Source organism: Aspergillus bombycis (genome assembly GCF_001792695.1).
Source record: "Aspergillus bombycis strain NRRL26010 chromosome Unknown contig00042, whole genome shotgun sequence".
NCBI classification, from domain to species: Eukaryota; Fungi; Ascomycota; class Eurotiomycetes; order Eurotiales; family Aspergillaceae; genus Aspergillus; species Aspergillus bombycis.
Window position 1 is genome coordinate 69,959 of NW_019170044.1, and position 27,122 is coordinate 97,080.

Here is a 27,122-nt window from a genome sequence, read left to right on the forward strand (position 1 = left end):
AAATTAATTACCTTGCAGAATTTAGTCTAGTCGGCCTGACTAAGGAAAAGTGGCGTGGATCGGGTTTAGTGAGGTCAGGTGGGGGTTCCGCCGACTCTAACCCGTGGTCGCTTCTCCGCATTTCGTCGGTTGATCTCCAAAAGCTCTCTGATCGGATGGTTTTCTCTAACCTTCCAGTTTCTCCTCCTTTTCCTGTTTGTCATTGTCTTCTCGACAATCACCTTCCTCCCTCTTAGCCTAGCAACCTGCCACCTCCACCATGATGAAGTTCCGACCCAGACTGAGCCTATTCACTGCCCTTCGAGCTGCTCCACCCACTCGACGCTTTGCGACAGAGGCGCGGTTAACTTCGGACCATGTTCGCATTGTCGAAGTAGGGGCACGAGATGGATTGCAGAATGAGAAAAAGTCCATACCGCTCGAAACCAAACTTCAGCTAATTGAGAAGCTGTCAAAAACCGGTGTGACAACAATTGAAGCTGGATCGTTTGTCCCTGCGAAATGGGTGCCTCAGGTATACACCCCCCGGCTTTACGGATGCGAAACGGCTGCCATCCGTCTTTGAACGATAGCGAACTAACGTCATTTCTCCTCAAATAGATGGCAAGCACGGCGGAAATATGTGAAAAGCTTCTCATATCCCCGCCGCAGTCGCAGAATGCCATTGCATATAACTATTTGGTTCCTAATATCAAGGGGCTTGAGAATCTTGTCAAGATCATGGACACTGCCGGTGTCCCTGCAGAGAATACTAAGACATCAACGTCAACCGAAATTTCACTCTTTGCTGCGGCGACGGAGGCGTTTTCCAAAGCAAATACCAATTGTACCATTGCGGAGTCATTGGAACGCATTCGGCCCATTGTTGAGTTGGCCAAAACCAAAAGCATTCGGGTCCGAGGATATGTCTCCGTCGCTCTGGGATGTCCGTACGAAGGACCGGATGTCCCCCCATCAAAGGTGGCCGAGATTACGGCCACCCTACTCGAGATGGGTGCCGATGAGGTGTCGGTAGCTGACACTACGGGTATGGGAACAGCCCCACGTACGATGGAGCTCCTACAAGCGCTCAAAGCGGCGGGAATCGCGAACAATGATCTTGCACTTCATTTCCATGATACATATGGACAAGCCCTGGTTAACACCGTCGTGGGATTGGAGCATGGCATTCGGATTTTCGACAGTAGTGTGGGCGGACTCGGTGGCTGTCCCTACTCCAAGGGCGCCACTGGCAATATCTCGACAGAAGACCTGGTTCATACGCTTCATAGTCTTGGAATGCACACTGGGATCAACCTGGAGGAGATGGCTAAGATCGGCGGTTGGATCAGCGGCGAGCTGGATCGGTTTAACGAAAGTAGAGCCGGGAAGGCAACCCTTGCAAGGGTTCAAGAGTGAGGGCCAGTCGTTCGCATGAAGAACCCTAGTATCTTCGTCGATTAAACATGTGTTCGGGGAACTGTCATTTTTTGTCATCATGTAAAACACATGCTGTGGATTGTGGGGTTTCCAAGCTCCGCTGCTCATGCAAATACCGTGTCTCCGCCATGACATACAAGGCTACTATAGCCCCCAAGTCTGAGCATCTACTATAGTATGAATCTCCTGATTCGGATATCTTGAATATAAATCGGGTTGTACCATGTAAAATGTCTCGGCACTATTAGGTTGTAGTCGTAAGCTTTTGTCCAGCACATAGGTGATCTATCTTGACACACGACCAAAAGGTCCCCCTGAAATTTGAGCTCGTATTGGATCGAATAGTTACGTACTACAGACGAAGACATCTAACTCTTCACTTTGTCGACGATATTGTACATTTGCTCGAGAGATATCACAAAGAAACAGGGAAATATGAGAGGAGAGGCTGCCATAGCCTAAATGATATATACATCTGATATCGTAGTACCCAACGCCGACTGATGCAATGACCGAAATTCACAGCTTCTGCATATTCAGCTAATTGTTCACCGACAACTAGTTGATAAGATGCATTGCCCCCGTCACTTAGAAATCGGTGACGCGACCTCCATAGCTCCAATCACCCTCAGCACCCCAACGCAATGGCTCGTTCTTCGGTCCACCGACCTCGCCTGTCTTAGGGTTCTGCTCCCCCTCAAATTCAGGCTGAAGACCGCCTCGCAGATCTGGGTGAAGTTCCTCCCCGTTTCCTGACGCCTTAAACTCGGGATTTTCGTTGGCCGGTTCGGAGTGGGGTGACTGGTTAATTTGAGGGGTCGTCCGTGGGGTACTGAAGGCGCCGGTAGATTTCTTTTGGAGGTCTTCGAAGATCTCTTGTTCTTCCTTGGGTAGACGAGGAGGAGCTGGGCCGCGTCCAAATGCGAAGGCGGGATTGTCGTCGGAGCTGCGGCGAACCGGATGGCTCGAGAAGGCCCGGGTGGAGATGCGCATGGTCCTGACGGGACTGAATACCCGGCGAGAAGCAAGTGAGAAAGCCATGCTTGGTGTGGGAGTGTTTTTCTTTTTTTCAAAGTGCTGCGACGGCCACGAGAGGGGTGGAAGAATTGTCGTCCAAGATGACTGCAGAGGAGCCAGAGAGAGAGAGAGGGAGAGAGAGTCAGTCACCTTTAGGTAAATGATTTTAATTGCGGAGTGGCGGAGAGCAAATCACAATACAGTTTGTGATCAGATAAGCCGCTTGGTCGTTTCTGGGTTTCCCGATATCGCGGGATTTGTTTGACCCGTACATTTCGTCCTTTCGTTTTTCTCTCCTTTCGGTGACTCACCGAAATTCCCTCTTTTCTTCTTAAATATCCCCCTCTTGACCTCAATTGCTTGCATCTATCTATATTTCATTCCATACACTACCATCCGAATGGCCTTCGTACGTGTGGCCTCGCGGCGACTGCCGCTCGCAAGGAAGCTGGTCCCTGCCATTGAGTCACCGCTTCAGCGACGATTCGCATCCGCCGCAACAGGTCCAAATGCGAAGTCTCAGACGAAGGTATGCTGAGACCTGGAGCTGCATATTTTACAAAACTCACACAGCTCGTGGCAGACATCGCTCCCCAATCCCGACCCGGTTGCCGATTCCGCAACAATGTCCTTCGTGGAAGAACGAGCGCCCTTTATGGTCCCCACCTACGTCCGCCCTGCTCCGATGATGGTAAAAGGTCAAGGATGCTACTTATGGGATATGGAGAACAGGCGGTACCTTGATCTCACAGCTGGTATTGCCGTGAACTCTCTTGGTCACTGTGACCCCGAGATCGCACAGATTATTGCTGAGCAGGTGTGTATAGGCTACGTCGCGATACAACCTAGGGTCCGTTGTTGATTCAAGACTGATTTGCCTTAGGCCGAGACCCTCATCCACGCCTCAAACCTTTACCACAATGCATGGACCGGCGCTCTCAGCAAGTTGTTGATCACAAAGACACGGGAGTCTGGCGCCATGCGCGATGCATCCCAGGTGTTCATCTCCAACTCGGGAACAGAGGCAAACGAGGCGGCCATCAAGTTCGCTCGTAAGGTCGGCAAGTCTCTCGACCCCTCGGGCGCAAAGCATGAATTCGTTTCCTTCCACAACTCGTTCCACGGCCGCACGATGGGCGCTCTCTCCGCTACCCCCAACCCAAAATACCAGACACCTTTCTCCCCCATGCTCCCGGGCTTCAAGTACGGTAACTACAACGATGTCGAACAACTTCAGACTCTTATCACGGACAAGACCTGTGGTGTTATTGTGGAGCCGATCCAGGGCGAGGGTGGTGTCAACGTTGCTACTCCCGAGTTCCTCGCAGCTCTCCGCAAGCGTTGCGACGAGGTCGGGGCCGTTTTGATTTTCGATGAGATCCAATGTGGTCTTTCTCGTACCGGCACCTTCTGGGCTCACGCCCACCCTTCTCTTGCCCCCGCGTCGGGCGAAGCTGCGCACCCGGATATCCTGACCTCGGCTAAGGCGCTGGGCAACGGAGTCCCTATCGGCGCGACCATTGTCTCGGGAAAGACTGTTGCGGAGCATATCAAGGCTGGCGACCACGGAACCACCTTCGGTGGTAACCCATTGGTATGCCGCGTGGCACACCACATTGTTGAGCGCCTCGCAACTTCGGAGCTGCAAAACTCCGTCGAGATTAAATCGGCGGAACTCATCTCGGGGCTCAAGGCTCTCCAGGAGAAGTATCCCGGTGTTATCTCGGAGATCCGCGGTCGCGGGTTGATTTTGGGAGCCCAGCTCTCTCAGGAATTCACATCTAAGGCATCGGACTTGATCACTGCCGCGCGGGAACGCGGTTTGTTGATCATCACTGCTGGTGATGGCTGCCTCCGCTTTGTCCCTCCTCTGACCATCACTGAGGATCAGATCAAGACCGCCTTGAAGATCTTGGAGCAGGCTCTGGATGCCGTCATAACCAAGGCATAGGGGATGAAGTCTTATTTCGTGCAAAAAAGTTGGACATTTCAGTCTACAAAGTCACATTCACTGACTCATGAATGTTAGCTGTTCATATACCATGTGCTCTTCCTGTGTTTTCCTCTGAGTAACGATAGAAGGCAACTAGCTCGATGTACCTTAAGAATAGACTGTGGGAGATTAAGAAGTGTTCGAATTACCCTTGATTGAGGCATATCGGTAGAAATATCCTAAGGCAGAGATTCCAGGCAGCAAGGCATCTTAGCTACGGGTCACGCGCTCACCTGCCATCCTTTATCGATTGGCGGCAGACCGCTTGCCATCGCCTCGACACTCTTCCTTCCCATTTGACATCCTCAAGAGCAGGCTACCAGTACACAATTCAGCAGTGATGCCGATCCCATGTCCATATCAACGTTGATGGCCTGTATGACCTTTTACTCCGCTTAGTAGAGTATTGACAAATCTCCAATCCAATTCCCCCTCGCGCCTTTTTCCATTATGCCTAGAACCCCTGCATCAGAGGAAACACCAATGCTACCTCTCCCTGGAGCCCCTTCTTCCTCCTGGGCTAGATTCCGAGAGCGACTAAGTGCTTTATTCAGTGGCGCTGACCCCCGGGTCTGTGTTGCATTCTGGCTGTTTGGTGAGCCATTGGCACTGAAGTAGAGCAAGGAGCAGAATATATAGTTACTAACCTGCTGTGTTTACCCGTTTGGGAAACTAGGCTTGATCAACAATGTTCTTTATGTCATCATCCTATCAGCTGCTCTTGATCTAGTCGGGCCTGGTGTGCCCAAAGGCGTTGTTCTTCTCGCAGATGTCATCCCCTCTTTTGGGACTAAGCTCATCGCGCCGTACTTTATCCAGGCAGTACCTTATTCGGTACGGGTGGTGATATTCGTGCTCCTCTCCGCCATCGGAATGCTTCTTGTTGCGTTGAGCCCTGGCTACACGGATGGTGGCACGATCTCTACCAAGCTTGCTGGGATTATCCTAGCCAGTGTGTCTAGCGGAGGTGGTGAGTTAAGCTTCCTCGGGTTGACGCACTTCTACGGCCCATTTAGTCTGGCAGCTTGGGGAAGCGGAACTGGAGCTGCGGGGCTGGTCGGTGCTGGTGCCTATGCACTAGCGACTACGTCCTTCGGCCTTAGTGTGAAGACAACCCTCCTAGCATCCGCATGTTTACCAGCTGTCATGGTGGTGAGCTTCTTTACCATCCTGCCGAGATCCCTTATGCACCATCCCTTGTCGGCCGTGCAAGCTGGCTATCGCGCTGTCGGAACGCACAATAGGCTTGCGGAAGAGCAGGCATTTAGTTACGAGCGTGACGAAGCCAACAGTGAGGCTGATGATCTTCTCGCTTCTTCGGTGTATTCCGTTGAGAACCCGAAAGCAACTCAGACTGGAAGTGGAAGTCTTCAATGGCAACACATCAAAGAAAATCTGCAGCGTGCAAAAGGGCTTTTTTTCCCTTTGTAAGCACACCCCCGGACCCAAAGGACTGAGAAGTTTGGGCTCACAAGTTTTCCATTTAGTATGCTTCCATTACTGTTGGTCTACGTCGCAGAGTATACCATCAATCAAGGAGTGGCCCCCACGCTACTCTTTCCGCTGAGCGAGACTCCTTTTGCCCATTTCCGTGCTTTCTACCCGGCGTATAATGCAATTTACCAGGTCGGCGTGTTCATCTCACGTTCGTCGACTCCATTCTTTCGCATCCATGATCTGTATTTTCCATCATGCTTACAGGTCGTGAATCTGGCTATTCTGACTCTTCATTCCTTGTTCGACTTCATCCCTAGCGTGTACATCATCTTTGCGATCATTTTCTGGGAGGGACTCCTTGGTGGCTTGGTTTATGTCAATACGTTCGCTGAGATAGGGGAGCGCGTGCCAAAGGAGGATCGGGAATTTTCCCTAGGCGCAACAACCGTCAGCGACTCTGGGGGTATCTGTATCGCAGGCTTCCTCAGTATGATCTTTGAGGTTTGGTTGTGTGACTGGCAAGACGCGCACGGAAGGGATTATTGCCGTAAGCTATAGTTCACTCGGGTTTGTAGTTTATCACTACTCGGTATATGAGAATCAATGGTCAAGCTTATGCAACTTCCATGTAAGCAATTAATATACGGTAGGGCTGGCTGGAGCCAAGTCACTTGACTGATGGATGAATTCGGTGATGGCGTCACGGGGCTCACATGTGACAGGGCGGCAACGTGACAATGACAGGATCATCCTTCCAGAGACACAAACGAAGAACCCTAAGAATGATCGTCTTCTGGTCGATCAATGCTTCTGGCGACGCTGCCCCGGATCACTGGACCAACTACTACTCCATATTCCTCAGCCCCCCATTCCTCTGCTCCAATCAGCACTGTGGGGAGTAGTGGGGACTTTCACATGCTTGACCCCGTCATCCGCCAGCTTATATCCATGGCTTCTTCACGCCAGGGAGTCCCTAAACCGATTGTCATCTTTTACCTTTCTTCCCTCTTGCTTGTTTACTTTTCCAGTTGGTTAGACTGTGGCGTCTGAGTGACTCCCTACTTCATTTCTTTCTCGGCGTCTCCCATATCGGCGTTCTGAAATTTCTTTGTCTGGTTGCATACCATGGCATATGATTGAGTTGGAGATTGACTGCAAATAAACCTCGCATTCTCTTCGGTCTTTGTACATGCTATCTATTCATATATGAAAGACCTCAGTTTGTCAACTGTTGCCACTACCCCTCTGTGCCTGTGAGTCGTATCTCTCTATATTACACCACTCAGCCAACTTGGATCTTGCCGAGGAAAAGGCCACAAACGGAAAGATAAGCCCTCACACTATCCGGTGAGCTCGTGGCAATGATAGGTAAGCTCTATAATGGCACCAATGAGCCCAGCAGCCACTGATGGAAGCTCCAGACCATGTGCTAGGAAGACCATCGACCAAATTTCGAAAGATTCAGGTCCTTGCTGTCTTCCTTTTCTGGTCTACATATCTCGCCAGGTATGGTGCCCTAACAAGTGGCTATAACCGGGTAATCCGTAGCTAAACAGTGTTGTGCAGAGGAAACAAACATGGCCCGCCTATATTTCGCAACGTCTCGGCTCGCCTGTCGACAAAGCTAAGCGTTTGGCAAACTACCGTGGGCGTTTTCCTGTGGTTGTACATCTGCCGCAACTTTGCAAAGATTGTTGGCTTAGAGTGTCCGGAACCACTAGCCAATCTATATTCACGCTCTTTCTTCCGGGCAACATGGATCGCCACGGCCCTCGACGCTGGCTTCTGGACTGCAATGAAAGTCAAGCCGAAGTGGCTACAAGACATCGCGTCCTTAGCATTTACAGTCTACTACCTTTTCGCCGCGGAGCAGGCAGATGAAAAGGTTCGCCGGGTTCGAGCAACCCTAACCGTAGAGCACCTGCGAGTCTCTTGGAACAAAGGTACCACACCGTACCTGTGGGCACTCGCGAGTCTGCTTCGGCCCCGACTTACAAAATATCCGCCTCGTGCGATACGGATTCCTCGTCCCCCGCAGTCCAGCTATACAGAGCCAACTAATGCATGGCTTTACTTTGATGGTCCTCTGAGCGCGCTACGGGACCAGACCTGTATTATCTTGGATATCCCTGGGGGCGGATATGTCGCCATGAGCCCCCGAACGTCAGAAGATCGACTGCTTGCCTGGGCTGGGAGAACAAAGGTGCCGATCCTTAGTCTTGATTACAAAAAGGCACCAGAGTATCCCTACCCGTATGCCCTCAATGAATGTTATGATGTCTACCATACCATTGTCACTACGCGCGGGCGTTGCTTGGGATTAAGCGGGGACGTGCGGCCGCGTATTGTGCTTGCAGGAGATAGTGCCGGTGGAAATCTGGCAGTGGGCACTACCCTGATGGCCCTCCAATCCGGCAGCTCAGATGCTCCCCGTTGGCAAGGTGAACACATGCTCCCTCGTCCAGATGGGCTTGTTTTGGCATATCCAGCGTTGAACATGAGGGTGGAAAGCTGGATGACGGAGGAGCAAATGTCACTTATACAAGATAAGAGCGCGCGCCGGACGAACGAAAATGTCCTCCGACAGAAGAACATGGACTACCAGCGTTTGACGCCATTCACATCTCCGGGCCCTTCCACAGAAGACCTTCTCCGCGACTCGACTTCTGACCTGGATCTTGAAGCTGAGGATGTAGCTCAGGGTGCTTCCAAGAAACTTGAAGAAACGCTCAAGGCAGACAACCTGGCAGCTCAGACAGCTGCCATTGCGCAGAGCCACCACCCGAAACAAATCCGTACCCGTCTAGCCGTTTCCTCAATGATCTCATATGTCCATGATCGGATCCTGACCCCCGAGATGATGAGGGCAATGATCATCCTCTATATTGGACCTCACAATCGCCCTGACTTTAGCACGGACTTCCTGCTCTCTCCCGTGCTAGCCCCAGAGGCCCTTCTCGCACGGTTCCCCAAGACATACATTGTCACAGGCGAGCGTGATCCACTGGTTGACGACACGGTAATCTTCGCTGGGAGGTTGCGACAGGCCAAGCTACATCAATTCCGGGAAAGACAGGAGCTGGGCCTTGAGAAGTCTCACCGAACATTTAATGAAAAGGATCACGTGGAGGTGTCATTACTTCCTGGGATCTCTCACGGATTCCTGCAGATGGCCGGCTTCTTTCCCGACAGCTGGAAACATATCAACAAGTGCGCAGCCTGGATCCAGGACTTGTTCGAGGCCGCCGAGAGACGGAAGTCATCGTCCAGTTTGCTGCAGTCACTCCACGACAGCGCGCCATACTACCAGGTTCCGAAGGCGGACGCCAATCGCAGCAGCCCACGTCACCATAAGCGCAGCCTAACGGGCGAATCGTCAGGTGACGAGGATAGACCCTTAGAGATGAGCCTCGGCAGGATGACACCATTGCACCCGAATAATTCCACGGACGAGAGTACCAGTCAGATGCGCGGCAAATCGTCCAATGGGACGAGTCATGTTCATCTCCAAGCCTCTGCGTCGAATGACAATGACCCTCAAACTGCAAGCAGCAATCAGGGTCTCGGTGCCTCCCGCGGTCGCCGTTCCCGGCCCAAAGGGCTCAGCAGAAGACGACGCGATGCGCCCACGAAACTCACAATGCCTCCGGTACATGACTATATCTCAGACGCCCTGCGGACCCCTCCCCCCAAACGCAGGGATAGAAGCATTGGCAGCCTTCCTAGCGAGGAGGATCTCTTGGATCGTCGGATGAATGGGTTGGCTGGCGGGTTAATGGGGATAGGAGAGGGAGCTCGGACACCGTGAGAATGGCCGGATAGTGGTTTGAATGATACTCATGAATATACACGTTGATTATAAGGATAGATCGCGTATCGACTACGCAATGACCATGTCACAAGCAATATGAAAGTTATATATTTAACACAATCATACCGCGTGGTTAATTCTAGTGTAAGACCTTTCGTGCAATGACCTCTCATCCATGAACCCAATCAATTCACCACTGGAAAAAAGCTAGCCCTGAATTGTCACATCCATGCATGATGCAATAGCGTTATCCCAACAGTTCAGTGGTATATGCTTTTTACTATGTAGTCAAACGCACTCTGATCATGGGACCAATTCACATCGCCAGTAAGAGAAAAACAAAGAGAAATCACATCCCTCCCTCTCTGCAGATCGCCACTTGCTTACCACACTAATGCGCAAAAGGGATCGTCAAGACATGAATGGGTCTTACTCCTTAGTTAACGTTAGCATGACCATGACTACCCTGGGATATGGCCTTGATCGTCCAGTCCAGTCCGCAAGAGAGATCACATCAACTAATTCCAGACCAGTAGAACATATTCCCAGAAGGCAGGAACGGTGGGAATATATGTGTCGTTAGAGGGATGGTAATCACGAGCCTGAGGTACTGGTATTAAGACAGAGAATACAGTGCCCGGACACTGCGCACAGCTGAATGGCATAGAGAGGTGCACCTGGATGTCAAGAAGGTATAGACATCTAGGCATGGGCTTGTTTACAGACTCCCCTCGTATGGCCACCATATAGGGTTACTTACATGCTACCTACAACGTTATATCTGCATTAGAATATCAATTAGTTCGGAGATTATATGTGGGTGCTGTGGCTGTGCGTAGACGTGAGTCACTTTACTATGTGTTCCTGATATACGGAATGGTATGCACTGGATGACACAAGGCTGGGTTTAGTCTGTTGGTCTAGTCGGCAGGGGAGGTTGCCTTAGGGCTATGGAGGGATTCGGCAAGGTGAATCCTGGTATGGTTCAACAGGGACTCGTGGTGACGAATGTAACACGAGATGGGAAATGCGGCTAAGAGGGCTACCAGAAATGATGATGCCATAACAGTCTAGACAGACGTGCGTATCTGTGTTTTTCCATCTTATACTTGACGGGGTTATTAGACGGGTATTGCGTGAGCCTGCATACTCTGGCGTCCTTGCACTCATTGATAAGTCGAAAATTGTTGCACATAACCTGTCAGGTACAAGTCGATTTGAGTTCAGCGAGCACAGGCTGAGTGTGCATTGAATGTAGCTCGAGAATCAGGGGTTCGTCGCATTTAGGATACTGTGGGACTACCAAGGCTATGTTTGTGCTTGAGATCATTGACCACGGGAAGCCTTGAACGACGCAATCCACCCTGCCCCCTTTGATGTGGAGAATCCAGTTCGATTGATACCCAAGCCAAGAATGGATGGCTCCGGGTTCCTCTCCATTATCGGAGGCACCAGCTCCAGTCGGGACCCCTTTTACCTAACATCTAATCTTGGGTCCGGGCTGAAGGTACTAAGGAGTGTCAACATTGCTCCTGATTCGTGCAAGGCCATTCAGTGGTTGACACCTTCCGTCACGCAAAAGCGAAGAGAAGACCGATGTGTCCAGTGTACCGTTCCGGTGGGAGAAAGGCGCATAGTGAATGGATGTATAGCACGAGAGGAGAGATATCGGTATCCTCCTATCCCCAGACGTCGGCAGGGATGCACTGGCTTGTCCTGGCTTCTGCGGAAGGGGGTCTAGAGCACAGCCTTTGAGGCTCCGATCGAATTGCTTTAACGCTCAACTGCTGTCAGATTGGACCCTTGTCGAAGATAGCCCCCAAAGTGAGTCAGCGACGTGGTCTGCCAACTCATCACTGACTTTTTTGTGAACCAACAGAAACACCGGTTTTAGAACGGGAGAATGTAAATAAGAAAAATAAAAATAAACAAAAAAAATAAAAATAAAAATAAAAAGGAAAAAAAGAAAGAACATCTGATATTGCATGTGACAGTCGACGGTAGAGCATGTGATTGTGGACCTGACGTCAGCGTGTCGGAAGCATTCCCGTTTGAATTCCGAATTTCATTCTCGGAGCCCTAACGAACTTTCAACCATTCAGGAATTCTCTGTGGTTTCCTGCATTATCTGGTCTACCGATATTTAATCTCCAGTTTGAGCCTACGATCAAAGTTTGGAACCCCTGCCTTGATGCATACAACGGAGGTGGACTGGAGGTATGGTTCCGCACTCGGGTTGCCGTTGATCGGGCCGATTACTACAGTCGAGCCTACTGTAGAGATCCATTCTAATCACCCCGAGCCGTTGATCATTCCATCAGACGGGTGGGTCTTTTTCTTTTCTTTTGCTTTTGCTCAAGGACAATCTTAAGTTCTGAACCCGTGACGGTTCATAATTTCCTTACCTAATGATGGTCGAAAACTGTTCATAAAGGTGATATTCATGTGATAGATAGACACTTACTCAGGGTCTGCACGAAAGCTCCGTTCTGGAACAATTCGGATCATAATTTTAAACCAACTGCGGGCCTATGTGAGGTTAAAATACTGCCCTACCTGTAGTTCCATTCGTAGCCCTACCAGACTAGGACATGGGTATGCCTAACCCAAGCAGAGAGAGCACGCCTGACGCACTGAAATGCTGATAGGAGTCGAAGCCGGATCATGATATCCGCTTGATTAGAATATCACCGAAGTTCTATCCAATCCTCTTTCTGATCCCACCCGAGTGACTGACGCCCCCTATCTCGCTCTTTAGGCCCATCTTCCTATGGTCCCCGAAGTCGTGTAGAATAGGAACCGTTCAGTTGGGCTTCCGGATTGTCAGACAGCCCTTGTCAAGTGTCAAGCGCCCGGCATTCCGAACCTCCGCCGAGATAAATGCTTAGATATCTGGTAGCCTTGTGGATTGTGGCCTAACTCGGGAAAGCTTCAACATATCAACCCTGAGATCCGCCTCGCCGCTGCGTGGTCCAACGATAGGCGCGGTGAAAACCGATGTATCCACTCGGACGGAAATGGGTCGACCACCGGCCCTATATTTTTCTTCAGCGCTGTCTTGGCTTGGCATAACTTGGTGCTCCTGGGCTGGGTTGGTTTCCCTGGTGGTGCGAGGTGGAAGGATCAGGTTTCCGCATGATTGAGTGGGTATACTGTCATTAGTGAATAATAATAAAAAAAAGGGTGATGGGTCTTTTCGCTGGACAATGAATAGCGAAGAGGTGGCGGTACTTATCTATGCCTTGGTCCGGTCTTTTGCTGTTCTGTGCTATAATTTTTCATTGATAACCCTAATATAATAACTTATCCTCAGAAAGCCTTTCATCTTTGTCCCTCCGCTTTCGTTGTCCTGTCCTGCTCGTATACCTATCACAGGTCTTGCTAGCTGGAATATTACGCATCCCTTCCTACTATAGTATACGGCATCTGGAAACGCTCCTGCTCTACTGATGCACCATGCAAGAACCCAAAGTCGTCAGCTCTGCTAGCTCAGGGGTCACCAAGACTGTCCAACATCATGTGGACTTCGACGGTCCCAATGATCCCCTCAATCCACTCAATTGGCCGAAAAATAAGAAGTAAGCGTGCCCTCCATGAAAACCCTAACTCGGGGTCAGAGAAGCTAACCGGCAGCAATGCAAATCTAGGGTGTATATCTGCGCCATCTTGGGTCTCAGCACGATGATTGTGGCCTTTGCCAGTAGTATATTCGCCCCGGCCATACCAGTCGTGATGCTTCTTCATGGTGTCAGCAAGGAAGTAGCCACGCTGGGGGTTTCCTTGTATGTCTTTGGGTTTGCCTTTGGTCCTTTGGTCTTCGGTCCCTTTTCAGAGCTCAAGGGACGATATGTCCCTCTCGTTTTGTCGATGTTCGGTTTCACGATATTCTCATTCGCCACCGCCGTCTCCAAAGATATCCAATCGTTGTTCATTCTGCGATTCTTCACCGGATTCTTTGGGTCCGGTCCCCTTACGCTAGCCGGTCCAGCCTTTGCCGATATGTTCTCGCCCCAGCAACGTGGTGTCCCCATTGTGATGTTCTGCCTGATGGTGTTCATCGGCCCTCTGGTTGGTCCCTTCACAGGGGGCTTCATCATCATGAATCATTCTCTAGGTTGGCGCTGGACAGCATACATCCCCGGAATTCTCGGAGCCGCCGCTCTCGTCGTCCTGACTCTGCTCCTCGAGGAAACGTTCCAGCCCGTCATCCTGACCCGGAAAGCTGAGCGTCTGCGCCGGGAAACGGGTGACTGGTCCCTCCACTCCGAGCAAGAGGAAATCCATCTCGACTTCCGGTCCATCGTCCGAGACAACTTGAGCTTGCCCCTAAAGATGCTGGTCCAGGAACCAATTGTCCTGTGCATGTGCATCTTCGGTGCCTTTGTCTACGGTCTCCTCTACCTCTTCCTCACTGCCTACCCGTACGTCTTCCAGATCACCCGTGGAATGAACCCAGGAGTTGGCGGGCTGCCCTACATCGGTGTGATTATTGGAACGCTCTTTGGCGCTGCTGCCACCGCTGCCACCCAGCCTTGGGTGCTGCGAAAGTTGAAGCAGAACAACGGTGAGATGATGCCTGAATGGCGTCTTCCGGTTGCTATTCCTGGTGCCGTTCTGTTTACTGGCGGGCTGTTCTGGTTGGGATGGTCTGGGTATAAGGGCAGCATTCACTGGATTGTCCCGACGGCATCCGGGCTCTTAACGGGCTTCGGATTGCTCACGATGTTTCTGCCTTCGTTGGCGTATCTCGTAGAAGCCAGTGGTGACAAGTAAGTACACTAGCCTCCCACCGTGTTGTCTTTGACGGACATGAAAGAAAATTGACAACCCCCCGTCAGGTCCGCATCAGCCATCGCAGCACATACATTCCTGCGATCAGCAGCCGGAGGCGCATTCCCGTTGTTTGCAACCCAAATGGTGAGTACCGTACACTCTACCCACACCCGCAATCACACAGTCCACTAACAAGCCCATGAATATAGTTCGACGGGCTCGGAGTAGAGTGGGCATGCACCCTTCTTGGCTGTGTCGGCGCCCTGCTCATCCCTATCCCCCTCCTCCTGTACATCTTCGGCGCTCGGATCCGAGCCAGAAGCGGGCTTTCAGCATAGTCTGGCTTCAGTTCCTGGTCTGCGCTGGCGTACAGTGCGGATCAAAAAGTAATAGTACCTCCATTCTGCGTTGTTTTTAGTTTTCAGGATACCTTTGTCGCTTGGGTCTGGCGTGGACTCGTTTCGGTTTTGCCTAATATTTTAATTGAGTCGTCTGTTGGCTTTATTGTGCTATAGACGGTAATGATGACTGATGAATGATCTTCTTTACTGGGTATTCAGTGTAGAGAGATGTTTGCCTGTAGTTGCTAGTAGATGAGACTTGGTTTCTTCTCTCTAATGCACTAACGTAGAAACCGAATATGTTCTACTACAGCAACACTGATGAGAATGCTTCTCAGAGTCAACTTTCGCCTCTAAATACAACATATACAAACCCCCTCCAGCATCAATGCTGCATCCATCGATGCCTTACGCTGCCTTAGAAACGCGTCTTAACAGCATATGCAAGATCCAAATACAAATGATCAACACGGTCCACCTAGCCCATTGCGAATATAGCAACATCTGCCCTGATTTTCGCCCTCCCGTATCTACACACCGGTCAGCAGGCCCAAGCTCCAGCATCAGTTTGCTCAATAAACCAAAGTAATATACCTTGCAAAGAAAGAACGCCGGATCACAACCACCCTCAGTACACACGGACATGTACCCTCGTATATCCTTCGGCACAGCTAGCGCAGTTGCAAATAAAAAGGCTCCAAGCAGGGCCACGGTCAAGAAGTGCATATTGGTCCTATATTTAGCAAGAACCCGGGGTACCAGGCTCGGACTAAGGTAGAGTAAGGTAGCAGCTTGGGTATGTGGTTGTGGTTCGTCTCGTTGCTTTGTAGGATCGAGGGCTTACAAATTGCTTTTATCTTCTCTGGGGGGGAGAAGGGGTATGTTTTTGTGCTATCTTATCTTTATCTGGGGGTTTGGTCTTCAGTTTATTAAGATATTTTGCTCGTTTATGGGTGTTCTTTGTCTTGTATTGCTTCTTCTGCTCCATTGTATGCTTAGATGTGGTTCATCAAAGAGTGGTTGGCTCGTATGTGTAAGTGGGAGAATGGCTGGATGATTGTTGAGTGGTTTGGAATGAGTGGTTGGTTATCTTTGTGTCTATTTGGTCGTTTCTTGTATTGTTGTATTGTTGAGCCGGGACTTGGGGCGCTTTTGTGAAGCTTCTCTCAGTGCCGACGTCTGGATACTTATAGCCCTTCCACAGATGGATACGGCAGTGTTAAGATCAGTGTGTAGGATAGGGAAACGTATGCTGTAGGACACATGAGCCAATGATGTATCTATGTCTGGTCAGTTGTTGATTAAGCTTGTTACAGATATATACCTTCCTCCCTCGGGATCAGTGTGGGATTCGTTGTCGGCACTACTCTATGGCATTATATAGTTACTGTTATCATAAGGTGTAGCCGTCTAGATGCGAATAGGGGACCATGAGTTCTGGGTCTCACTACAACCCCTCTGATAGTATATATGGACCAAGCCAAGCTCAAGCTCAATTAGGCTACTCCGTCCTACATACAATACATCACTCGAATGTCACCAAAGAAAAGATAGTCCCCGTTATCTGCTAAGCCTCGGCCTACATGGAACATTGGGGTCTGGGAAGCAATCAAGGTATGCCAGATCTCAACCCGGGTCCAAGGTCCAACAACCGTAGGCTATTACTTCTCTCATTCTCAGCCATTAATCCCCCTCTTCCTCCTTAAATAACATCCATTGCCATCAACGCCTCCGTGTCTGTAGGATTATCAGCCGCTTGGGTACAGTTCAGTCACGTTGACCTTCGACGTACCTGGCCATATCTTCTTACAACTCTCGAAGGAATGCGAATGGGTTGTTCAGGGCGTTTCCGGCAGCCGCATTCTTGGTTGGTTTGGTAGAAGCCGAGCTAGAGCTTTCCTTGGCCGAAGTCGCAGCGGCAGTCGTAGTGGTTGCGGTCGATTTGGCAGCGACGGCAGTGAACAGAACCGCCATAATGGCAAACCAGGAGATCTGCATGTTGACTGAAGGTTGGGGACGATGGATTGATGATGGTATCCAGAGCAGAGAGGGTCCTCAGGCTGGCGATGGTGGTCAACAAGATGGTAGCGACAGGAGATGTCGATGGAGAGGAGGTTAAGGAGAAAGATATGGTCGGATGATTCTCCTGTGTCACCAGCATGAGGGGAAGACGACGAGTATTTATGCACTCGCAGACAACTTCAACCGGTCCCCTTTCCCCTGGACCCTGAACTTCACTCCCACTCTTTGTTGTTTCCCCCCCCCCCAGCTTGGCTGCCATTCCTCCATTTCCCTTTCTTTGTCCGTCCGCCCGGTAGTGCGTAGGCAGCCATGTCAACTTTTCCCTGGCGTAACCTGGCCCCGACGGCCTGTGCCCAATTACCTCAATGATCTCCTCGACGCAAGCTTTCTGGGTGGCTGTGTTGTATCACAGCGTTACTATCTTTGGACCCCTTGTGATCAGCTTGAGTGGTTGGGTAAGCTCCGAGGGGGTTTTATCTCGACCTCCATTTAGGCTTACGCTTAACGGGCCTGTCGTACAGTGCTAAATTTCAATCAAGGATATCCTTCTGTGCGACTCGACATGGAGGAGGTTGCGTAAGCCCCATTCAATTATGGAATATGGGCTGAGACATCTGCTGCTATACCAATCACAGCGAGGGTGGGACGCCATGTGCAAACAACTAGGAAATCGAAGTGGAAGAGGAATCCTCTGCTGTGATCTGTGAGCTGCGGGTATTTTCCTGCCAATTTACCTTTGGCTCTATCATCTCTGATGCATTGGTCGTGGTTGTTATAGGCATACAGGGTAAATAGAATGGGTTCGCCTTCCACTGCCGTGAACCTACCACGGAGTCGCTTTGCTTCATTCATTCAACGATATGTCCTCGTTTGATTATGCAACGTCGACTTGTCCTTGGTCTGGCACTGACTACCCATTTTCGAGCATCATCTGGACGCGAAGAGAGCAGCCCTTTAAATCAGAGATCCTAAAGCAGCATTCCCATCGTCAATCGATCAAGATTTATTTCGGCATCTCACCCACAGACCGAACGAGTCGAATGAAAGGTTGTATATGACAAGGGGGTCCATCAGTTGGAAATAATTGTCGAGTCTAGACCTCCTACTTGTCGACTTGGCATGTAGTCAGAGTTCGAGTCACATCTGTCCCCGCCAGGGCCTTGTTATAGTCGATCAGCGGCGATATCGGTGATGCTTCGTCTCACCACAATAGTAGTCTCTAAACTTCGGCATCCTCTTGGAAATTCGGAATTCAACTTGATACTGCATGTAATAGGCGAAATGTCTTCGGAGCAACTTATGTAATATGTTTCAAGTAGAATACGTGCATCCTGGTTCTGAGGAAGACCGGGGATGATAGGGCTGCCGGTAATCAGGGGATCGCCCGTGACATTGCTTGTCTGGGATAGTTTCGAATCGGCACGCGTCCTTAATTGCTTCATCTCCACACCTTCCAGCTGAATCGGCCCGAAAGTGGCGAAGGAAGGACGGAGTACTCACCAGCTGAATTGTCCAATAGCCTCAGTATACGGCAACATATATATCATAATAATCTATGCCCGCAGTGTGGATATTCGTGGGAGGTCGAGAAATTCGGCTTCACGTGGTCCAACAGGCAAATTCTCAAGCTGGGCAGTTTTATACGAAGTGATCATCCCCGACCGACAATTTGCGTCTCTCATGGCGTTTTCGCTAAACTGTGAACCATCCCAACCGGCAATTGCGTGCTCTGGAACCATCACCACCATCCCTTGCATGTCTCCCCTATTTATCCACGCAATGTGGCACGCGACCATGCATGCCCTTGTCTCTGCTTTCTTTTTATCTGTGATCCCCCTTCATATTTAGAATCTGTCCGTTAAACCTCGTTCCTGGCCTTGACTCCTGCAGCCAGGCTCTGCGATAGGAACTTCCCCACCTTGGGGCGCCGTCGATTCCTTCCGTCGATCATTCTGAAAATCCGCATTGCATGCTTATCGACGGCTCGGAAAGAGTCGTCGTCAGATAAATGGCAGCGATAAAGGAGTCCGACCCGCTCAATAGCACCCCATCGCTACAAGACAAGGAGTACGATTCATATTCTTGGGAATTACTCGATGACCATCCGCTTCGGTCCCATCCGACTGAATGTATTCCTGGCCTGTCCGCCTATGTGGCTAGGTATTCGGCTATATTAAGAAAACGATGGACGGAACGCGTCTTCCCACTAGTTTGCCTCTTTCTGATGTTCCTGTACGCATGACTACCTTAATTGAGACCAAGCACTGTGGAAAGCTAACCTGCTTTGACAGGATTGTAATTCAGTTTCTGGCGGCACTGCCGTACGGGTTCTCATACATCGTATTCCGTAGTGGAATTGAGGGGCAAAAAGGCTTTGCTCAGTGGCCTACTGAGTTCAGCCGGGAACCGAGTACCTGCATTCTTTACAATCCACAGGCACATGATGCTATCCAGTATGCTATAGATGCTGGGTGCGCGGGGGTTAAGGTGGGTTTCAAGGCACAAGGGGGTGAGCTTCTTGTGGACAGTCTGGTGTCCAATCGAGAGGTTTCCGGTACACTTGATAAACTATATATCGACCCTCTTATGAAGAAGTTAGATGCCAGAAACTCTGCCGAAGTTTCTCCAGCCGCTACCGACGAGTCTGGGCCAATCGGCTTGTTTGATAAAGACCCAGCACAGCCATTTACGTTATTTCTGGAGCTTCACACTGTGGTCCAGGCGGCGTGGCCGCATCTCGTTTCTCAACTCATGCCGTTGAAGCGGAAAGGCTACCTTTCCTATCGGAACGGAACACAGGTGGTCCTCCGCCCTGTTACCGTCGTCCTCACCGGTTTGGAGGGCCTGGACTTCGGCGATGTGGTTGGACCTGAGCATGACAGCATCGTGGAAAGTATCATGTTCGATACCTCGCTGGAGCAATTACTGAAGGAGGACTATGGCTCTGCCTTGAGAGTATCCCAGGCCTCCCATAGTGTCAGAGAGAGCAATCCTGCGCCAACCGAGGCGGACACAGGAAGCAGTCTCAAACAGCACCACGAGTCCTCATATCAACTCCTCACTGCGACCGCGAGCTTTACCCGATCAATCGGCTTCCCTCACCGTGGCGGTCGGTTCTCCCCGCAACAGATCGAGCGCGTTCGCGCCCAAGTGCGAGCCGCTCACCGGCGCGGTCTTCGCGCGCGATATGAGGGGGCCTCAGACTATCCACCACAAGTCCAACGGATGATCTGGCGAATTTTGGTGCGCGAGGGTGCGGATATGATCGAGATTGACGGGAGAAGATGTGACATTCCTTGGTGGGGGCGATACTTTGTCGGCGGAGGCATGGAATGCAGCGGTCGGAAGGGAGATACCGGGAAAGTATAACTTTGCAGGATCCTTTCGGCAGTAGACGACGATGCGGATGACGTACACGTGAGTGTATGACATATTCATGTATATCATTTTAAATGAAAGGTTCATCATCTTCAAATAAGCGCAACCGAGGATGAGAGTTCAAGCAAATTGTCAGCCCCAGACTTCACAACCACCCAGGGCATGGGCGCCCTTCCAGATCTCGACAGGCCTCTGATAGATAACCCATGGAAAGAGGAATGTGTCGCATCAAGCCCACCTTCGCCACGACGTAAGGGGGATCGGGATGAGGTATGTATGCGCATGTATGGAGCATGTACCACGGTACAACAATGAATATCAAAACGCCGCCTATCTTTGTTCTCACGATGCACAGCCTGAGTTTCGTTCCTTTCTGGGTGACACTGAGGAAGCGTTTCAGCGGCCAAACATTAAATTAAGGCCACATGAAGAAGTAACCAGGCCGATCGTGTAGAACAAGAGAATATAACAGTTTCCATGGCTACGAATAAGGGTTCTTTTGAAGGGTGTCGTTTCTCGCGTTGGTGTTTGATTTATTAATAATTCATTTTCCTTTTCTGCTTCAAAAGTCGTCGGGAGGCGGTGTCGCGGTGTAACTGGATCGCATTGGGATTTTACTCTGCGGTGCCTGAATGGTGGGGATCTAACGCTGGGGGATGACATCAGGCTGGCTGGAATTCTTGAAAATCGTCCCTTGGGAGGGCATAAGATTATCGGGGGTGTTCTTTCTTTCTTTCTTTCTTTCTTTCTTTCTTTCTTTCTCTCTCTGTCTGTTCTTTTTTGTTGTTGTGTTTTATTTTATTTATTTATTTATTTATTTATTTTCAATTAATTTCTGATATTTTTGTTTTAATATTCTTCCTGTCTTACTCCTGAATCTGGTCTGGTGGAGTTTTTGTCTTATTAAGGAGGAGTTTTATATAGAAGAATAGTAATAATACCGCTATTATGAACCGAAAGGGAAGCTCAGACACGAGTTCCAGGGTCAATTGATAGTAGAAACGAAGGAGGGAACCGAGGGACGAGACTAATCGTTTGGCCGCAGATCAAGTGCTGGTAATGATGAGCATGACACGTCGTGATGCATAAATGCCGACCAACAGGCATGTCGGGGATTCCTTGCGCCCAACGTAGGGTGATTCTTCGTAGGGAATCAGAGTAGAAAAATCACAGAAATGAAAAGAAAAACAAAACAAAACAAAACAAAACAAAATAAAATAAAGAGAGAAAGCCAAGGATAATTCATAGCAACCATAAATAGAAGACATGACAGTAGTAGAAGAGAGATGACACCGTTGTGTATATCAAATGTTAAAATGAAGATTAAAATAAAGAAAATCAAATCAAGACGTACGTACTCACAATCCAGTCCCAAAAAGGGCTCCACCCAGCTTCCCCGCTGCCACGACGGCCCCATCGGCCACTACGATTTGCAGCTGGTCGTTAATCGACCCAACTAGTAGCGGTTCTGCATTCAATTGATTGGTTCTGCGCCGCTTTTCTTCCGATGGTTTTGCGCCAACTCGACAGTTGGGCCTGTCGCATGTTCGTCCTGTGCCCCTACTCCATTTCTCACCGATTTTCCTGCTTTTTCTTTTCTTTTCTTTTTTTTTTTTTTTTCTCCCTGGTCTCTCCACAAACCTTTCATCCACCTTCCTGCCCGAGCTATCTGAGAGAGCTGTGGAAGTTTTCACTTTCCTCTTCCGTGGATTCTGTTCCTCGCACTTGTCGAGCTGGATCCCATTATTATTCTTATTTTCGACATCGTATTATTTGATTTTCCTCCGTCATCCGCGCCGCTGGATATCGTTACATAAAAACAAGCTTTGGTCTCGACTCACTCAACTCTCCCTTTTCCACCGCCATTTGGCGATCATCAACGGGTTCAATTTTTCTCTCCCATCGCCCAAACACGAAACCTCTCGCCCAACGTGGATGCTGTAAACCTCGACCACGACTCGAATACCACCCCCTCCACGATGATGATGGATTTCCAGAAACATCCTTCCCATCCAATATATCATGCGCATCCTTCGGCGATCTTAGGCGCGTCCCACGATCCTCGCCTCATTGCTCCGCCGCCACCTCGTGCCTACGCACCACCACCACCGCCTCCATCAGCACGCGTGTATTACGATGCGTATAACCGACGCGAACACGAGATGCCTCGAGCGGTGCCGGTATATCACTATCCAACGACTGCTGCCCCATCGATGCCTGCTGCCTCCGCTTCATATGCCCACGAGAGTGTCTCGGCGCCATATCGACCAGAGAGCAACGGGTATCACGTATCACAGGCGAACCCTGGTTCGATGAGGAAGCATACGCTGGACGGAGGATTAAAGGAGTCTAATAATCGTCATAATTATAGTTATAATGTTAATCAGCTCAACAACCATGATCGTCGTATGGTGTATCGTGAAGGTAGGAAACACGTTCGAATTTTCTCAAGTTGTCCGTCAGTTTCGGCTGTTTTACTCTTGCTTGATTGTTTCTCTATTTTGCTCGATGTGTTGAGTCATGGCAGACTTCAGGGGGGTTGGGCCTTGCTTGGATCCAGCTGGTCGCATTTGCGATCGCCCGGTGGTCATTCGGAGACAGTGGATAGAAAAAGACTCTCCATTTTTATTTTTTTTTATTTTTTTATTATTTTTTTTATTGTTATTTTATCGTTTCGTTTCTCCTTTCTTCGTTTCTGCCACTTTTACCTCTTTTCCTGTTGGCATAACCTGGGGGAGAAGTCGCCCTGCAGATTCGTCGATTGTCTCCATGCAGGCTCATTGTTTACCCCGTCCTACCTTACATCAAGGAAAGGTACCCAAACTTTGAGACCAGAGATCGATGGCCAATCACGGGTCTTGCACCAGCCGCGTTTGTGGCGCCTGATCGACTTCCAGCCCAGGCGACCTCGGGAGCGCTATCCCCATTCGGGCCTAGCGCCCTCTCTCAGGGCGACTTGGTCTGAACGGGTCTAGCGCTGGCCGAGCTTTCGGAAGTCCCAGAGTCACGGGTTCTGCCCCAGTCGTGGAACTCTTTTGTTGCGCTTTCTCCATCAGCATCAGATCATCTCTCCCCTTTCTCGCGCGTTTCTTTTCCTTTCTTCGTCTCCCTTTCCCCGCCACGTCTTATTTGCTTGTATTTCATTTCGGTTATCTTTGATTTCTATTCCTGAATGCGACATGAACCCTCCCCCATCGCATGACCCAAGCCGTCGGCGGTCTTTGGGCAGCAGTGGCAGTCCCGTGTTTCCTGGTGAGTGCCAGGCGTTAGCCAGAAGGCGCCCTTGCTCTCACGCGCCGTGAGAGCCCCATGGGTCCAACTATGCACGATCGCACATATTGTTGAACTTTCTCCTTACCGCTGTTGAATATTTATTTATTTATTTTTTTCTGTGTTGTTCTCTCGTTGTTGCTGCTTACAGTGACGCTGGCAAACTTGTTCGCTAACCTCGGAATCATGCGTAGGAGGACCCCAAGAACAGCCCTCCGCACCACCCTTAGGCACTCGCCGGATGCCTCCTCCGTCTCCACCACAGCATTACCCCTCACGGGGCCAATCGGGAAATGCTTCTTCTCTTTCCACAGCTTTTTCGTCCCGTGAGCCTCCCAGCAACCCGGCTCATCATCGTCCTGGTAGCAGCATGTCGATATCGGCAATGCTTGGCTCGGACGCTGACCGTCCAGCCCGGGATGTAGGCTCATCATCTATCTTTTCGCGTATTCCAGTGTCATCCGCGCCGTTCAGCAGCGCGCCTCCGCCGTCGGCCCCCAGTGCAATGTCGCCGCCCACCGCCCCAGCGAGACCCTCTCCGCTTGAGTACTCGTCCTTCCGGCGATCCCACACGCCGGAGAAGTCGTTTTCGAAGGCCCCGCCGGGGAGGCCATACCGATCTAGCTCGGGTGGGATGTCTCAGCCGTCCGTGGCGGAACAAACCAAATTCGGAGGCCTGTCGCGCGTCCCGCCCTCGTCGCAGTATCCCGATAAGCCCAGTTCCGCGCATCATTCGCCCCAAGTGTCGTCCGCCGAGCCTCCATACAACGAGACGCGTCGATTCAGCTTCAGCGCACCCGCTCCTCGACCGAACAGCCAGCCCCAGCACCTCGAGGCGCCTCAGCGACCGGCAGGGTATAGTCCACTTGCACGATCGGCGGCTGCACCGGGCAGTGGGGAGGGCTTTGGAGGAGCGCACCAGCGGCAAGCGTCATACATGGGCCAGGAGTCTCAGCACAGCCGGTTTGGAGGAATATATGTGGATCGTCACATGGAAGAACAAGCGCACCGAGAACGAGAGAGAGCCATTGCACACGACCAAGAGTCCAAGGCGACACACTCTCAATCGCGGTATGGTCCGTACGGGGAACGGGACCCGGCAGCCTCCCGGCAGCAGACGGCAGCGACGTGGGAGCTTGGTCGCTCGCAGCCACCGTCACCGGAAGCGAAGCGTTTCCCCGCCCCTGAGTCAGGCTCCGGATTCGGGTTCGGCGCAATTCAAAGCTACACTAAATCTTTGGGCTCTCAATTGGGAGGCTCACGACAACCTCCCCTGTCGATCCAGCCCCGCCAGGGTCAACCCACGCCTCCTCCCCCTCATGAGCAGCAGCCATATCTGAGCAAACTTCAAACCGAACAGCGTCTATTTAGCTCGACCCCGTCCGCTGGCCCGTCATCTTTGGCTCGTTCCGCTTCATCAGATGACCAACGGCGGAAGGGTAGCGATGAGTTGCTCCAGCACAGAACCCTTCTAGGGGTCGGTCTCGACGCCAAACGAGGTGGGCGAGCGTCACCTTTACCCCAAGCGGTACAAGGCGCCCAAGCCAGATCCTTGGGCCAGCCGGCGAGGCCGGGATCAAGAGCGAACTGGGTCGAGTCTTCTCCGGGATTGGCAGCGGTGTGGGCGGCGTGACCGCCACCACCGGCAGCGGCCCCTCCACCCCAATGGTTGCCAGCCCTTTCAAGCGCGACAGCGTCACTGCGAAGTCAGCCAATAGCGAGCCAACTACGGATGAGACCCGGATCGGTCGACCCACGTCGGCAAATGGCAAAAGACCAAGGAAGTCCCGGGACGACGATGGTAGAGCGGAGACTGAGGCCGGTACAGATGCACGGCTGGCTGCCTCGGCGCGTGGTAGTCGTCGGGGTCGTCACGTTCACCATCACCATCATCAGTAAGTTACTACTCCACCTGTTTATCTCTGTTCTTGCACACAGAGATATCTCAATTAGCTTATGCTAACAATACCATACAGTCATCACCATCATCGCCATAAGCCCGACGAAGAAACAGGCGCCCTGGGCGCCCATCGTGCCGTCGCTTCACTGAATTACTTCCAGCGGGCTTCAACGCAGGCCGATGCAGCGACGACGCCTATGGGCCATCATCACCATCACCATCACCATCACCCTCACCACCATCATACGCCACGCCCTGCTACAGCCAACCCGCCGGCGGTGACGCCGATGCGTGAACCCAGGACCGTGGTCAATATTGAACCCGTTTTGTCGAGCGTGGCCCATCTCCCGCGCCATCATCTCGGGTCAACCTTATACGCTCCCCGCCTTGGCGTCCCTACAGAGAAGGCGACCCTGGAGAGTGCCAAGTTTGGCTACACAACCACTCCGCTTCCCCTCCCACGTTTTGAAGGCAAGGAAAATTGCACCTTTACCATCCGAGTCCCGCGTTTCCGCATTGACTCCAGCCATCGCGAGGAGATTTGCGCTCGGCGTGCGCTCTGGGGTACCGGCATCTACACCGACGACTCGGATCCTGTTGCGGCGGCCATTCATTCGGGATTCATGCGCGGAGCGTGGGGTGAGGATATCGACGCCGACATGCTTGACTTGGAAATCAAGGATGCCTATCAACATGCACCGAAGACGGCCCAAGATGTTGGGCTGCCGGAAGGCGATCGACCTCGCGTTCCGCCGGTTCCTCCGTCGGACAAGGACCTACATATTATACTTCTCATCCTTCCCCGGTTGGAACGGTATGATTCGAGCGTGCTGTTTGGCCTCAAGTCACGTCCCTGGGATGGAACGCATGATGGGATGAGCTTTAAAGTGCTACGGACTGAGTGGGTCGACGAGGGCGTTGGTCGCGGCGAGGAGCGTAGTGGAGAAGCACGGCGAAAACGGCTCCGCAACATGATGCAGACCGGTCGGATCTGCACCGGTCCTGGCGTGTTGAAATTGGAGCACCTCCGCAATGGCATTCAGATCACGCGACAGAAGACGAAGGCCATGGAGAGTCAAGAACCCCAGCCGGCTGCACCGGTCCAGACGGTATCATGATATTTGTAATGAGTGTTCATGCGTTGTGCATACTTTTTTTTTTTTTTTCTCTACCGACTAATTTCTAGGTTTGGGTGGGCGTTTCCTATTGTTTTCGTGGTGTGTTCACGGCTTTTAGATGTATATGTTGTTCTAGCGAGGCGTGGAGCAAACTGATCATTCCTCTGAATTTACCTCTCTGCGTGTCGTGTTTGTCTGAGTTGATGAATTCAATTCAATCTTATGTGGCTAAGCTCCTATTACGAGTAAATCCCTTGCCATGTATTGCTTAATCGCAGGGACGTCCTGCGTATAATTATATCCATGTCCCCAGTACTGGAACCGAAGCTTAGGTACTAGTACTCTTATTAAACTTCCCGAATGCCTTTCCGCCGCCGGCGCCAATCAGATGTCATTCCCCATCAAGGTTCATCTGACCGTTGGGCAGGTGACAAGATCGGATCAGCGGGACGGATGAAGGGAGAATTTATCATGAGTTGTTTCATGGGTATGTTGTCCCCAGAAGGAGACATGATCATGGGTGTCTCGGTAGAGTATCCCACATGTTAACGGGAAGATCCTGAAAGAGAGAGAGAGAGAGAGAGAGATGTTGGTGCCTCGTCCAGAGTATGCTATAGATATCACGGGATACGATTCCCCGTGA

The 27,122-nt window shown here is 51.1% G+C and overlaps 8 protein-coding genes across 8 annotated transcripts; 6 read left to right on the top strand and 2 right to left on the bottom strand.

Moving 5' to 3' along the window:
* Positions 1-259: 259 nt before the first annotated feature.
* On the top strand, positions 260-1,398 carry ABOM_006326 (hydroxymethylglutaryl-CoA lyase; the record flags this gene model as incomplete). Its single annotated transcript, XM_022533455.1, has 2 exons — positions 260-514; positions 601-1,398. The coding sequence occupies 2 exons, from the start codon at positions 260-262 to the stop codon at positions 1,396-1,398; spliced, it is 1,053 nt and encodes a 350-aa protein (XP_022389140.1).
* A 609-nt stretch (positions 1,399-2,007) lies between these two features.
* On the bottom strand, positions 2,008-2,460 carry ABOM_006327 (succinate dehydrogenase assembly factor 4; the record flags this gene model as incomplete). Its single annotated transcript, XM_022533456.1, has 1 exon — positions 2,008-2,460. The coding sequence occupies one exon, from the start codon at positions 2,458-2,460 to the stop codon at positions 2,008-2,010; it is 453 nt and encodes a 150-aa protein (XP_022389141.1).
* Positions 2,461-2,836: 376 nt separating this feature from the next.
* On the top strand, positions 2,837-4,387 carry ABOM_006328 (acetylornithine transaminase; the record flags this gene model as incomplete). The annotated part of the gene is made up of 3 exons (XM_022533457.1): positions 2,837-2,965; positions 3,020-3,253; positions 3,320-4,387. The coding sequence occupies 3 exons, from the start codon at positions 2,837-2,839 to the stop codon at positions 4,385-4,387; spliced, it is 1,431 nt and encodes a 476-aa protein (XP_022389146.1).
* Positions 4,388-4,879: 492 nt separating this feature from the next.
* On the top strand, positions 4,880-9,674 carry ABOM_006329 (uncharacterized protein; the record flags this gene model as incomplete). Its single annotated transcript, XM_022533458.1, has 5 exons — positions 4,880-5,024; positions 5,106-5,856; positions 5,917-6,353; positions 7,288-7,372; positions 7,433-9,674. The coding sequence occupies 5 exons, from the start codon at positions 4,880-4,882 to the stop codon at positions 9,672-9,674; spliced, it is 3,660 nt and encodes a 1,219-aa protein (XP_022389147.1).
* A 3,459-nt stretch (positions 9,675-13,133) lies between these two features.
* Positions 13,134-14,788, top strand: ABOM_006330 (MFS transporter; the record flags this gene model as incomplete). The annotated part of the gene is made up of 4 exons (XM_022533459.1): positions 13,134-13,255; positions 13,325-14,446; positions 14,516-14,594; positions 14,660-14,788. The coding sequence occupies 4 exons, from the start codon at positions 13,134-13,136 to the stop codon at positions 14,786-14,788; spliced, it is 1,452 nt and encodes a 483-aa protein (XP_022389157.1).
* A 1,679-nt stretch (positions 14,789-16,467) lies between these two features.
* ABOM_006331 (uncharacterized protein) lies at positions 16,468-16,789 on the bottom strand (the record flags this gene model as incomplete). The annotated part of the gene is made up of 2 exons (XM_022533460.1): positions 16,468-16,528; positions 16,602-16,789. The coding sequence occupies 2 exons, from the start codon at positions 16,787-16,789 to the stop codon at positions 16,468-16,470; spliced, it is 249 nt and encodes an 82-aa protein (XP_022389156.1).
* A 2,262-nt stretch (positions 16,790-19,051) lies between these two features.
* ABOM_006332 (uncharacterized protein) lies at positions 19,052-20,182 on the top strand (the record flags this gene model as incomplete). Its single annotated transcript, XM_022533461.1, has 1 exon — positions 19,052-20,182. The coding sequence occupies one exon, from the start codon at positions 19,052-19,054 to the stop codon at positions 20,180-20,182; it is 1,131 nt and encodes a 376-aa protein (XP_022389155.1).
* A 1,988-nt stretch (positions 20,183-22,170) lies between these two features.
* ABOM_006333 (uncharacterized protein) lies at positions 22,171-26,479 on the top strand (the record flags this gene model as incomplete). The annotated part of the gene is made up of 4 exons (XM_022533462.1): positions 22,171-22,615; positions 23,656-24,960; positions 25,023-25,356; positions 25,438-26,479. The coding sequence occupies 4 exons, from the start codon at positions 22,171-22,173 to the stop codon at positions 26,477-26,479; spliced, it is 3,126 nt and encodes a 1,041-aa protein (XP_022389154.1).
* Between the last annotated feature and the right edge of the window lie 643 nt (positions 26,480-27,122).